At 46.7% G+C, this 12,504-nt stretch overlaps 1 protein-coding gene across 2 annotated transcripts in view; it reads right to left on the reverse strand.

The window, feature by feature from the left end:
- LOC137379755 (aldo-keto reductase family 1 member D1-like) overlaps window positions 1-9,562 on the reverse strand; it is a 108,352-nt gene extending 98,790 nt beyond the window's left edge. The window contains exon 1 of one of the 2 annotated variants that reach the window (XM_068051080.1): window positions 9,446-9,562. In XM_068051080.1, the coding sequence (XP_067907181.1) occupies window positions 9,446-9,547 (102 nt within the window). In that variant the 5' untranslated portion in view covers window positions 9,548-9,562. Of the gene's footprint in view, window positions 1-9,147; window positions 9,303-9,445 lie in introns of those variants that run through there. The other variant, XM_068051081.1, reaches the window with a different exon arrangement.
- Between the last annotated feature and the right edge of the window lie 2,942 nt (window positions 9,563-12,504).

Here is a 12,504-nt window from a genome sequence, read left to right on the forward strand (position 1 = left end):
GAGTGCAATCTCTGTTTAGAGACACTCCTGACATGGAGTGCAATCTCTCTACTGAGACACTCCTGACATGGAGTGCAATCTCTCTATAGAGACACTCCTGACATGGAGTGCAATCTCTCTATAGAGACACTCCTGACATGGAGTGCAATCTCTCTATGGAGACACTCCTGACATGGAGTGCAATCTCTCTATAGAGACACTCCTGACATGGAGCGCAATCTCTCCATAGAGACACTCCTGACATGGAGTACAATCACTCCATAGAGACACTCCTGACATGGAGTGCAATCTCTGTTGAGAGACACTCCTGACATGGAATGCAATCTCTCTATAGAGACACTCCTGACATGGAGTGCAATCTCTCTATAGAGACACTCCTGACATGGAGTGCAATCTCTCTATGGAGACACTCCTGACATGGAGTGCAATCTCTCTATAGAGACACTCCTGACATGGAGCGCAATCTCTGTTTAGAGACACTCCTGACATGGAGTGCAATCTCTCCACAGAGACACTCCTGACATGGAGTGCAATCTCTCCATAGAGACACTCCTGACATGGAGTGCAATCTCTGTTGAGAGACACTCCTGACATGGAGTGCACTCTCTGTATAGAGACACTCCTGACATGGAGTGCACTCTCTCTATAGAGACACTCCTGACATGGAGTGCAATCTTTGTACAGAGACACTCCTGACATGGTTGTGCACTCTCTGTATAGAGACACTCCTGACATGGAGTGCAATCTCTCTAGAGAGAAACTCCTGACATGGAGTGCAATCTCTCTTTAGAGAAACTCCTGACATGGAGTCCATTCTCTGTATAGAGAAACTCCTGACAAGGAGTGCACTCTCTCTATAGAGACACTCCTGACATGGAGTGCAATCTCTGTTTCGAGACACTCCTGACATGGAGTGCAATCTCTCTATAGAGACACTCCTGACATTGAGTGCAATCTCTCTATAGAGACACTCCTGACATGGAGTGCACTCTCTGTATAGAGACACTCCTGACATGGAGTGCACTCTCTGCATAGAGACACTCCTGACATGGAGTGCACTCTCTGTATAGAGAAACTCCTGACATGGAGTGCTATCTCTCTATAGAGACACTCCTGACATGGAGTGCAATCTCTGTTTACAGACACTCCTGACATGGAATGCAATCGCTCGAAAGAGACACTCCTGACATGGAGTGCAATCTCTCGAAAGAGACACTCCTGACATGGAGTGCAATCTCTCTATAGAGACACTCCTGACATGGAGTGCAATCTCTGTTTCGAGACACTCCTGACATGGAGTGCAATCTCTCTATAGAGACACTCCTGACATGGAGTGCAATCTCTCTATAGAGACACTCCTGACATGGAGTGCACTCTCTGTATAGAGACACTCCTGACATGGAGTGCACTCTCTGCATAGAGACACTCCTGACATGGAGTGCACTCTCTGTATAGAGAAACTCCTGACATGGAGTGCTATCTCTCTACAGAGACACTCCTGACATGGAGTGCAATCTCTGTTTACAGACACTCCTGACATGGAATGCAATCGCTCGAAAGAGACACTCCTGACATGGAGTGCAATCTCTCGAAAGAGACACTCCTGACATGGAGTGCAATCTCTCTATAGAGACACTCCTGACATGGAGTGCAATCTCTCTATAGAGACACTCCTGACATGGAGTGCAATCTCTGTATAGAGACACTCCTGACATGGAGTGCACTCTCTCTATAGAGACACTCCTGACATGGAGTGCACTCTCTGTATAGAGACACACCTGACATGGAGTGCACTGTCTGCATAGAGAAATTCCTGCTTGGAGTGCACTCTCTGTATAGAGAAACTCCTGACATGGAGTGCACTCTCTGTATAGAGACACTCCTGACATGGAGTGCGCTCTCTGTATAGAGACACTCCTGACATGGAGTGCAATCTTTGTACAGAGACACTCCTGACATGGAGTGCACTCTCTGTATAGAGACACTCCTGACATGGAGTGCGCTCTCTGTATAGAGACACTCCTGACATGGAGTGCACTCTCTGTATAGAGACACTCCTGACATGGAGTGCAATCTCTGTATAGAGAAACTCCTGACATGGAGTGCACTCTCTGTATAGAGACACTCCTGACATGGAGTGCACTCTCTGTATAGAGACACTCCTGACATGGAGTGCACTCTCTGTATAGAGAAACTCCTGACATGGAGTGCACTCTCTGTATAGAGACACTCCTGACATGGAGTGCAATCTCTCTGGAGAGAAATTCCTGACATGGAGTGCAATCTCCCTATAGAGACACTCCTGACATGGAGTGCAATCTCTCTATAGAGACACTCCTGACATGGAGTGCAATCTCTCTATAGAGACACTCCTGACATGGAGTGCAATCTCTCTATAGAGACACTCCTGACATGGAGTGCAATCTCTCTAGAGACACTCCTGACATGGAGTGCAATCTCTGTTTAGAGACACTCCTGACATGGAGCGCAATCGCTCAATAGAGACACTCCTGACATGGAGTGCAATCTCTGTTTAGAGACACTCCTGACATGGAGTGCAATCTCTCTACTGAGACACTCCTGACATGGAGTGCAATCTCTCTATAGAGACACTCCTGACATGGAGTGCAATCTCTCTATAGAGACACTCCTGACATGGAGTGCAATCTCTCTATGGAGACACTCCTGACATGGAGTGCAATCTCTCTATAGAGACACTCCTGACATGGAGCGCAATCTCTCCATAGAGACACTCCTGACATGGAGTACAATCACTCCATAGAGACACTCCTGACATGGAGTGCAATCTCTGTTGAGAGACACTCCTGACATGGAATGCAATCTCTCTATAGAGACACTCCTGACATGGAGTGCAATCTCTCTATAGAGACACTCCTGACATGGAGTGCAATCTCTCTATGGAGACACTCCTGACATGGAGTGCAATCTCTCTATAGAGACACTCCTGACATGGAGCGCAATCTCTGTTTAGAGACACTCCTGACATGGAGTGCAATCTCTCCACAGAGACACTCCTGACATGGAGTGCAATCTCTCCATAGAGACACTCCTGACATGGAGTGCAATCTCTGTTGAGAGACACTCCTGACATGGAGTGCACTCTCTGTATAGAGACACTCCTGACATGGAGTGCACTCTCTCTATAGAGACACTCCTGACATGGAGTGCAATCTTTGTACAGAGACACTCCTGACATGGTTGTGCACTCTCTGTATAGAGACACTCCTGACATGGAGTGCAATCTCTCTAGAGAGAAACTCCTGACATGGAGTGCAATCTCTCTTTAGAGAAACTCCTGACATGGAGTCCATTCTCTGTATAGAGAAACTCCTGACAAGGAGTGCACTCTCTCTATAGAGACACTCCTGACATGGAGTGCAATCTCTGTTTCGAGACACTCCTGACATGGAGTGCAATCTCTCTATAGAGACACTCCTGACATTGAGTGCAATCTCTCTATAGAGACACTCCTGACATGGAGTGCACTCTCTGTATAGAGACACTCCTGACATGGAGTGCACTCTCTGCATAGAGACACTCCTGACATGGAGTGCACTCTCTGTATAGAGAAACTCCTGACATGGAGTGCTATCTCTCTATAGAGACACTCCTGACATGGAGTGCAATCTCTGTTTACAGACACTCCTGACATGGAATGCAATCGCTCGAAAGAGACACTCCTGACATGGAGTGCAATCTCTCGAAAGAGACACTCCTGACATGGAGTGCAATCTCTCTATAGAGACACTCCTGACATGGAGTGCAATCTCTCTATAGAGACACTCCTGACATGGAGTGCAATCTCTGTATAGAGACACTCCTGACATGGAGTGCACTCTCTCTATAGAGACACTCCTGACATGGAGTGCACTCTCTGTATAGAGACACACCTGACATGGAGTGCACTGTCTGCATAGAGAAATTCCTGCTTGGAGTGCACTCTCTGTATAGAGAAACTCCTGACATGGAGTGCACTCTCTGTATAGAGACACTCCTGACATGGAGTGCACTCTCTGTATAGAGACACTCCTGACATGGAGTGCAATCTCTCTGGAGAGAAACTCCTGACATGGAGTGCACTCTCTGTGTAGAGACACTCCTGACATGGAGTGCACTCTCTGTATAGAGACACTCCTGACATGGAGTGCAATCTCTCTAGAGAGAAACTCCTGACATGGAGTGCAATCTCCCTATAGAGACACTCCTGACATGGAGTGCAATCTCTCTATAGAGACACTCCTGACATGGAGTGCAATCTCTGTATAGAGACACTCCTGACATGGAGTGCAATCTCTGTTTAGAGACACTCCTGACATGGAGCGCAATCGCTCAATAGAGACACTCCTGACATGGAGTGCAATCTCTGTTTAGAGACACTCCTGACATGGAGTGCAATCTCTCTACTGAGACACTCCTGACATGGAGTGCAATCTCTCTATAGAGACACTCCTGACATGGAGTGCAATCTCTCTATAGAGACACTCCTGACATGGAGTGCAATCTCTCTATGGAGACACTCCTGACATGGAGTGCAATCTCTCTATAGAGACACTCCTGACATGGAGCGCAATCTCTCCATAGAGACACTCCTGACATGGAGTACAATCTCTCCATAGAGACACTCCTGACATGGAGTGCAATCTCTGTTGAGAGACACTCCTGACATGGAGTGCAATCTCTCTATAGAGACACTCCTGACATGGAGTGCAATCTCTCTATAGAGACACTCCTGACATGGAGTGCAATCTCTCTATAGAGACACTCCTGACATGGAGCGCAATCTCTGTTTAGAGACACTCCTGACATGGAGTGCAATCTCTCTATAGAGACACTCCTGACATGGAGTGCAATCTCTCTATAGAGACACTCCTGACATGGAGTGCAATCTCTCTATGGAGACACTCCTGACATGGAGTGCAATCTCTCTATAGAGACACTCCTGACATGGAGCGCAATCTCTGTTTAGAGACACTCCTGACATGGAGTGCAATCTCTCCACAGAGACAATCCTGACATGGAGTGCAATCTCTCCATAGAGACACTCCTGACATGGAGTGCAATCTCTGTTGAGAGACACTCCTGACATGGAGTGCACTCTCTGTATAGAGACACTCCTGACATGGAGTGCACTCTCTCTATAGAGACACTCCTGACATGGAGTGCAATCTTTGTACAGAGACACTCCTGACATGGTTGTGCACTCTCTGTATAGAGACACTCCTGACATGGAGTGCAATCTCTCTAGAGAGAAACTCCTGACATGGAGTGCAATCTCTCTTTAGAGAAACTCCTGACATGGAGTCCATTCTCTGTATAGAGAAACTCCTGACAAGGAGTGCACTCTCTCTATAGAGACACTCCTGACATGGAGTGCACTCTCTGTATAGAGAAACTCCTGACATGGAGTGCTATCTCTCTATAGAGACACTCCTGACATGGAGTGCAATCTCTGTTTCGAGACACTCCTGACATGGAGTGCAATCTCTCTATAGAGACACTCCTGACATTGAGTGCAATCTCTCTATAGAGACACTCCTGACATGGAGTGCACTCTCTGTATAGAGACACTCCTGACATGGAGTGCACTCTCTGCATAGAGACACTCCTGACATGGAGTGCACTCTCTGTATAGAGAAACTCCTGACATGGAGTGCTATCTCTCTATAGAGACACTCCTGACATGGAGTGCAATCTCTGTTTACAGACACTCCTGACATGGAATGCAATCGCTCGAAAGAGACACTCCTGACATGGAGTGCAATCTCTCGAAAGAGACACTCCTGACATGGAGTGCAATCTCTCTATAGAGACACTCCTGACATGGAGTGCAATCTCTCTATAGAGACACTCCTGACATGGAGTGCAATCTCTGTATAGAGACACTCCTGACATGGAGTGCACTCTCTCTATAGAGACACTCCTGACATGGAGTGCACTCTCTGTATAGAGACACACCTGACATGGAGTGCACTGTCTGCATAGAGAAATTCCTGCTTGGAGTGCACTCTCTGTATAGAGAAACTCCTGACATGGAGTGCACTCTCTGTATAGAGACACTCCTGACATGGAGTGCACTCTCTGTATAGAGACACTCCTGACATGGAGTGCAATCTCTCTGGAGAGAAACTCCTGACATGGAGTGCACTCTCTGTGTAGAGACACTCCTGACATGGAGTGCACTCTCTGTATAGAGACACTCCTGACATGGAGTGCAATCTCTCTAGAGAGAAACTCCTGACATGGAGGGCAATCTCCCTATAGAGACACTCCTGACATGGAGTGCAATCTCTCTATAGAGACACTCCTGACATGGAGTGCAATCTCTGTATAGAGACACTCCTGACATGGAGTGCAATCTCTGTTTAGAGACACTCCTGACATGGAGTGCAATCTCTCTGTAGAGACACTCCTGACATGGAGTGCAATCTCTGTTTAGAGACACTCCTGACATGGAGTGCAATCTCTCTGTAGAGACACTCCTGACATGGAGTGCAATCTCTCTGTAGAGACACTCCTGACATGGAGTGCACTCTCTCGATAGAGACACACCTGACATGGAATGCACTCTCTCTATCGAGACACACCTGTCATGGAGTGCACTCTCTCTATAGAGGCACACCTGACATGGAGTGCACTCTCTCTATAGAGACACACCTGACATGGACTGCACTCTCTCTTTTGAGACAGACCTGACATGGAGTGCACTCTCTCGATAGAGACACACCTGACATGGAATGCACTCTCTCTATCGAGACACACCTGTCATGGAGTGCACTCTCTCTATAGAGGCACACCTGACATGGAGTGCACTCTCTCTATAGAGACACACCTGACATGGAGTGCACTCTCTCGATAGAGACACACCTGACATGGAGTGCACTCTCTCTTTTGAGACAGACCTGACATGGAGTGCAATCTCTCTGTAGAGACACTCCTGACATGGAGTGCAATCTCTCTGTAGAGACACTCCTGACATGGAGTGCACTCTCTCGATAGAGACACACCTGACATGGAATGCACTCTCTCTATCGAGACACACCTGTCATGGAGTGCACTCTCTCTATAGAGGCACACCTGACATGGAGTGCACTCTCTCTATAGAGACACACCTGACATGGACTGCACTCTCTCTTTTGAGACAGACCTGACATGGAGTGCACTCTCTCGATAGAGACACACCTGACATGGAATGCACTCTCTCTATCGAGACACACCTGTCATGGAGTGCACTCTCTCTATAGAGACACACCTGACATGGAGTGCACTCTCTCGATAGAGACACACCTGACATGGAGTGCACTCTCTCTTTTGAGACAGACCTGACATGGAGTGCACTCTCTCGATAGAGACACACCTGACATGGAATGCAATCTCTCTATAGAGACAATCCTGACATGGAGTGCAATCGCTCAATAGAGACACTCCTGACATGGAGTGCAATCTCTTTATAGAGACACTCCTGACATGGAGTGCAATCTCTCTATAGAGACACTCCTGACATGGAATGCTATCTCTCTACAGAGACACTCCTGACATGGAGTGCAATCTCTCTCTAGAGACACTCCTGACATGGAGTGCAATCTCTCTATAGAGACACTCCTGACATGGAGTGCAATCTCTGTTTTGAGACACTCCTGACATGGAGCGCAATCTCTCTATAGAGACACTCCTGACATGGAGTGCAATCTCTGTTTAGAGACACTCCTGACATGGAGTGCAATCTCTCTGTAGAGACACTCCTGACATGGAGTGCAATCTCTGTTTAGAGACACTCCTGACATGGAGTGCAATCTCTCTGTAGAGACACTCCTGACATGGAGTGCAATCTCTCTGTAGAGACACTCCTGACATGGAGTGCACTCTCTCGAAAGAGACAGACCTGACATGGAGTGCACTCTCTCGATAGAGGCACACCTGACATGGAGTGCACTCTCTCGAAAGAGACAGACCTGACATGGAGTGCACTCTCTCTGGAGAGACACACCTGACATGGAGTGCACTCTCTCGATAGAGACACACCTGACATGGAGTGCACTCTCTCGAAAGAGACAGACCTGATATGGAGTGCACTCTCTCGAAAGAGACATTCCTGACATGGAGTGCACTCTCTCTTTTGAGACAGACCTGACATGGAGTGCACTCTCTCGATAGAGACACACCTGACATGGAATGCACTCTCTCTATCGAGACACACCTGTCATGGAGTGCACTCTCTCTATAGAGACACACCTGACATGGAGTGCACTCTCTCTATAGAGACACACCTGACATGGAATGCACTCTCTCTTTTGAGACAGACCTGACATGGAGTGCACTCTCTCGATAGAGACACACCTGACATGGAATGCACTCTCTCTATCGAGACACACCTGTCATGGAGTGCACTCTCTCTATAGAGGCACACCTGACATGGAGTGCACTCTCTCTATAGAGACACACCTGACATGGAGTGCACTCTCTCGATAGAGACACACCTGACATGGAGTGCACTCTCTCGATAGAGACACAACTGACATGGAGTGCACTCTCTCGAAAGAGACAGACCTGACATGGAGTGCACTCTCTCTAGAGAGACACACCTGACATGGAGTGCACTCTCTCGAAAGAGACAGACCTGACATGGAGTGCATTCTCTCGAAAGAGACATTGCTGACATGGAGTGCACTCTCTCTTTTGAGACAGACCTGACATGGAGTGCACTCTCTCTATCGAGACACACCTGTCATGGAGTGCCCTCTCTCTATCGAGACACACCTGTCATGGAGTGCACTCTCTCTATAGAGACACACCTGACATGGACTGCACTCTTTCCATAGAGACAGAACTGACATGGAATGCACTCTCTCTATAGAGACAGACCTGACATGGAGTGCACTCTCTCGAAAGAGACATTCCTGACATGGAATGCACTCTCTCTTTCGAAACAGACCTGACATGGAGTGCATTCTCTCTATCGAGACAGAATTGACATGGTGTGCAATCTCTCTACAGAGACACACCTGACATGGTGTGCAATCCCTCTCCATTGCTCTGAGCAGCTCTCGGTCGCCAAAGTTTCAAGGTCCACCTTTTTGAGACAGGAGCAACAGGAGATAGAGAAAGATTGAAAACAAAAGACAAACTTACGATTCTGGGTGTGGAAAACGTTCCCAATCCAATAATGGGTATGTGATTTCCATCATTTAATGGGATAAGATGATTTTGTATTGTCAGGCTCATTTTTGTGAACTGCTCAGATCCAATATTAGACCTTGTTTTTACAGTAACTATTCAAATGAACAGCAAGGGAGGTACCAACATTTAAATAGATTTCAAAGTACAACTGTTAACTCTCTGATAGCTGAACTGCCCACACAGTTTTCAAGTTTTAAAGAAACGCCTTTTCCGAAATAAATCGAACATTGTTAACAGAGATCACGCATACCAGTCCCCACATTGCTTTTGTTATCGGGTACCAGATCAAAAAAGGTGTGTAGTCTGTGCAGAAACAGGTAATTTCAAACTGCAGTGACGTCTCAAAGGCCATTCAAAAAGAGCTGAGAAAAAACAGTTTTACAATCTCTTCTCAACCAGCACACAGAGGTCGTCAGGGGTAAACAGTGAGGTTGATTAAACAACACAGGTACAAAGTGCACGCAGGAGCTGCGGAAAAGAGGGAGTGCACTTCATGTCAGGAATGTCTCTGTGGACAAAGTACACACCATGTCAGGAATGTCTCTGTCGAGAGATTGCACTTCATGTCAAAAATGTCTCTGTGGAGAGATTGCTATCTATGTCAGAAATGTCTCTGTAGAGAGAGTGCACTCCATGTCAGAAATGTCTCAGTTTCGAGAGTGCACAACATGTCAGGAATGTCTCTGCAGAGAGAGTGCACTCCATGTTAGAAATGACACAGGTTAGAGAGCACACTCCATGTCCGGAATGTCTCTAAAGAGTGAGTGCACTCCATGTTAGAAATGACTCAGTTTAGAGAGTGCACACCATGTCAGGAATGTCTCCACAGAGAGAGTGCACTCCATGTTAGAAATGTCTCTGTAGAGGGATTGCTTATCATGTCAGAAATGTCTCTGTAGAGAGATTGCACTCCATGTTAGAAGTGACTCAGTTGAGAGACTGCACTCCATGTCCGGAATGTCTCTGTAGAGAGAGTACACTCCATGTCAGAAATGTCTCTGTGCACTCCATGTTAGAAATGACTCAGTTTAGAGAGTGCACTCCATGTCCGAAATGTCGCTGTAGAGAGAGTACACTCCATGTCAGAAATGTCTCTGTGGAGAGATTGCTCTCCAAGTCAGAAATGTCTCTGTTGAGAGATTGCTCTCCATGTCAGAAATGTCTCTGGAGAGAGATTGCTCTCCATGTCAGAAATGTCTCTGTAGAGAGAGTGCACTCCATGTCAGAAATGTCTCTGTAGAGAGATTGCTCTCCATGTCAGAAATGTCTCTGTAGAGAGAGAGCTCTCCATGTCAGAAATCTCTCAGTTGAGAGATTGCACTCCATGTCAGACATATCTCTGTGGAGTGATTGCTCTCCATGTCAGAAATGTCTCTGTGGAGAGAGTGCACTCCATGTCAGAAATGTCTCTGGAGAGAGATTGCACTCCATGTCAAAAATGTCACTGCAAAGAGAGAGCTCTCCATGTGAGAAATGTCTCTGTTGAGAGATTGCACTCCATGTCAGAAATATCTCCATAGAGTGATTGCTCTCCATGTCAGAAATGTCTCTGTGGAGAGAGTGCACTCCACGTCAGAAATGTCTCTGGAGAGAGATTGCACTCCATGTCAGAAATGTCTCTGTTGAGTGATTGCTCTGCATGTCAGAAATGTCTCTGTGGAGAGAGTGCACTCCACGTCAGAAATGTCTCTGGAGAGAGATTGCTCTCCATGTCAGGAATGTCTCTGTGGAGAGAGTGCACTCCATGTCAGAAATGTCTCTGTCGAGAGAATGCACTCCATGTCAGAAATGTCTCTGTGGAGAGAGTGCACTCCATGTCAGAAATGTCTCTGTCGAGATAGTGCACTCCATGTCAGAAATGTCTCTGCAGAGAGAGTGCACTCCATGTCAGAAATGTCTCAGTTGAGAGATTGCTCTCCATGTCAGAAATGTCTCTGTCGACAGATTGCTCTCCATGCCAGAAATGTCTCTGTGGAAAGAGTGCCCTCCATGTCAGAAATGTCTCTTTTGAGAGATTGCTCTCCATGTCAGAAATGTCTCTGTCGAGAGAGTACACTCCATGTCAGAAATGTCTCTGTAGAGAGTTGCTCTCCAAGTCAGAAATGTCTCTGTTGTGAGATTGCTCTCCATGTCAGAAATGTCTCTGTCGAGAGATTGCTCTCCATGTCAGAAATGTCTCTGTTGAGAGATTGCTCTCCATCTCAGAAAAGTCTCTGTGGAGAGAGTGCACTCCATGTCAGAAATGTCTCTGTAGAGAGAGTACACTCCATGTCATAAATGTCTCTGTGGACAGATTGCTCTCCATGTAAGAAATGTCTGTGTTGAGAGATTGCTATCCATGTCAGAAATATCTCTGGAGAGAGTGCACTCCATGTCAGAAATGTCTCTGCAGAGAGAATGCACTACATGTCAGAAAAGTCGCTGTCGAGAGATTGCTGTCCATGTCAGAAATGTCTCTGTTGAGAGAGTGCAGTCCATGTCTGAAATGTCTCAGTAGAGAGATTGCTCTCCATGTCAGGAATGTCTCTGTGGAGAGAGTGCACTCCATGTCAGAAATGTCTCTGTAGAAAGAATGCACTCCATGTCAGAAATGTCTCTGTCGAGATAGTGCACTCCATGTCAGAAATGTCTCTGCAGAGAGAGTACACTCCATGTCTGAAATGTCTCTGTTGAGAGATTGCTCTCCATGTCAGAAATGTCTCTGTCGACAGATTGCTCTCCATGCCAGAAATGTCTCTGTAGAAAGAGTGCCCTCCATGTCAGAAATGTCTCTTTTGAGAGATTGCTCTCCATGTCAGAAATGTCTCTGTCGAGAGAGTACACTCCATGTCAGAAATATCTCTGTAGAGAGTTGCTCTCCAAGTCAGAAATGTCTCTGTTGAGAGATTGCTCTCCATGTCAGGAATGTCTCTGTTGAGAGATTGCTCTCCATCTCAGAAATGTCTCTGTAGAGAGAGTGCACTCCATGTCAGAAATGTCTCTGCAGAGAGAGTGCAATCCATGTAAGAAATGTCTCTGTGGACAGATTGCTCTCCATGTCAGAAATGTCTCTGTCTTCAGATTGCTCTCCATGCCAGAAATGTCTCTGTAGAGAGAGTACACTCCATGTCAGAAATGTCTCTGCAGAGAGATTGCTCTCCATGTCAGAAATGTCTCTGTTGAGAGATTGCTCTCCATGTCAGAAATGTCTCCCTCGAGAGATTGCTCTCCATGTCAGAAATGTCTCTGTCGAGAGATTTGTCTCCATGTCAGGAATGTCTCTGCAGAGAGAGTGCACTCCATTTCAGGAATGTCTCTGTTGAGAGATTG

This window comes from Heterodontus francisci, chromosome 18, assembly GCF_036365525.1.
Source record: "Heterodontus francisci isolate sHetFra1 chromosome 18, sHetFra1.hap1, whole genome shotgun sequence".
In the NCBI taxonomy this organism is placed as follows: Eukaryota; Metazoa; Chordata; class Chondrichthyes; order Heterodontiformes; family Heterodontidae; genus Heterodontus; species Heterodontus francisci.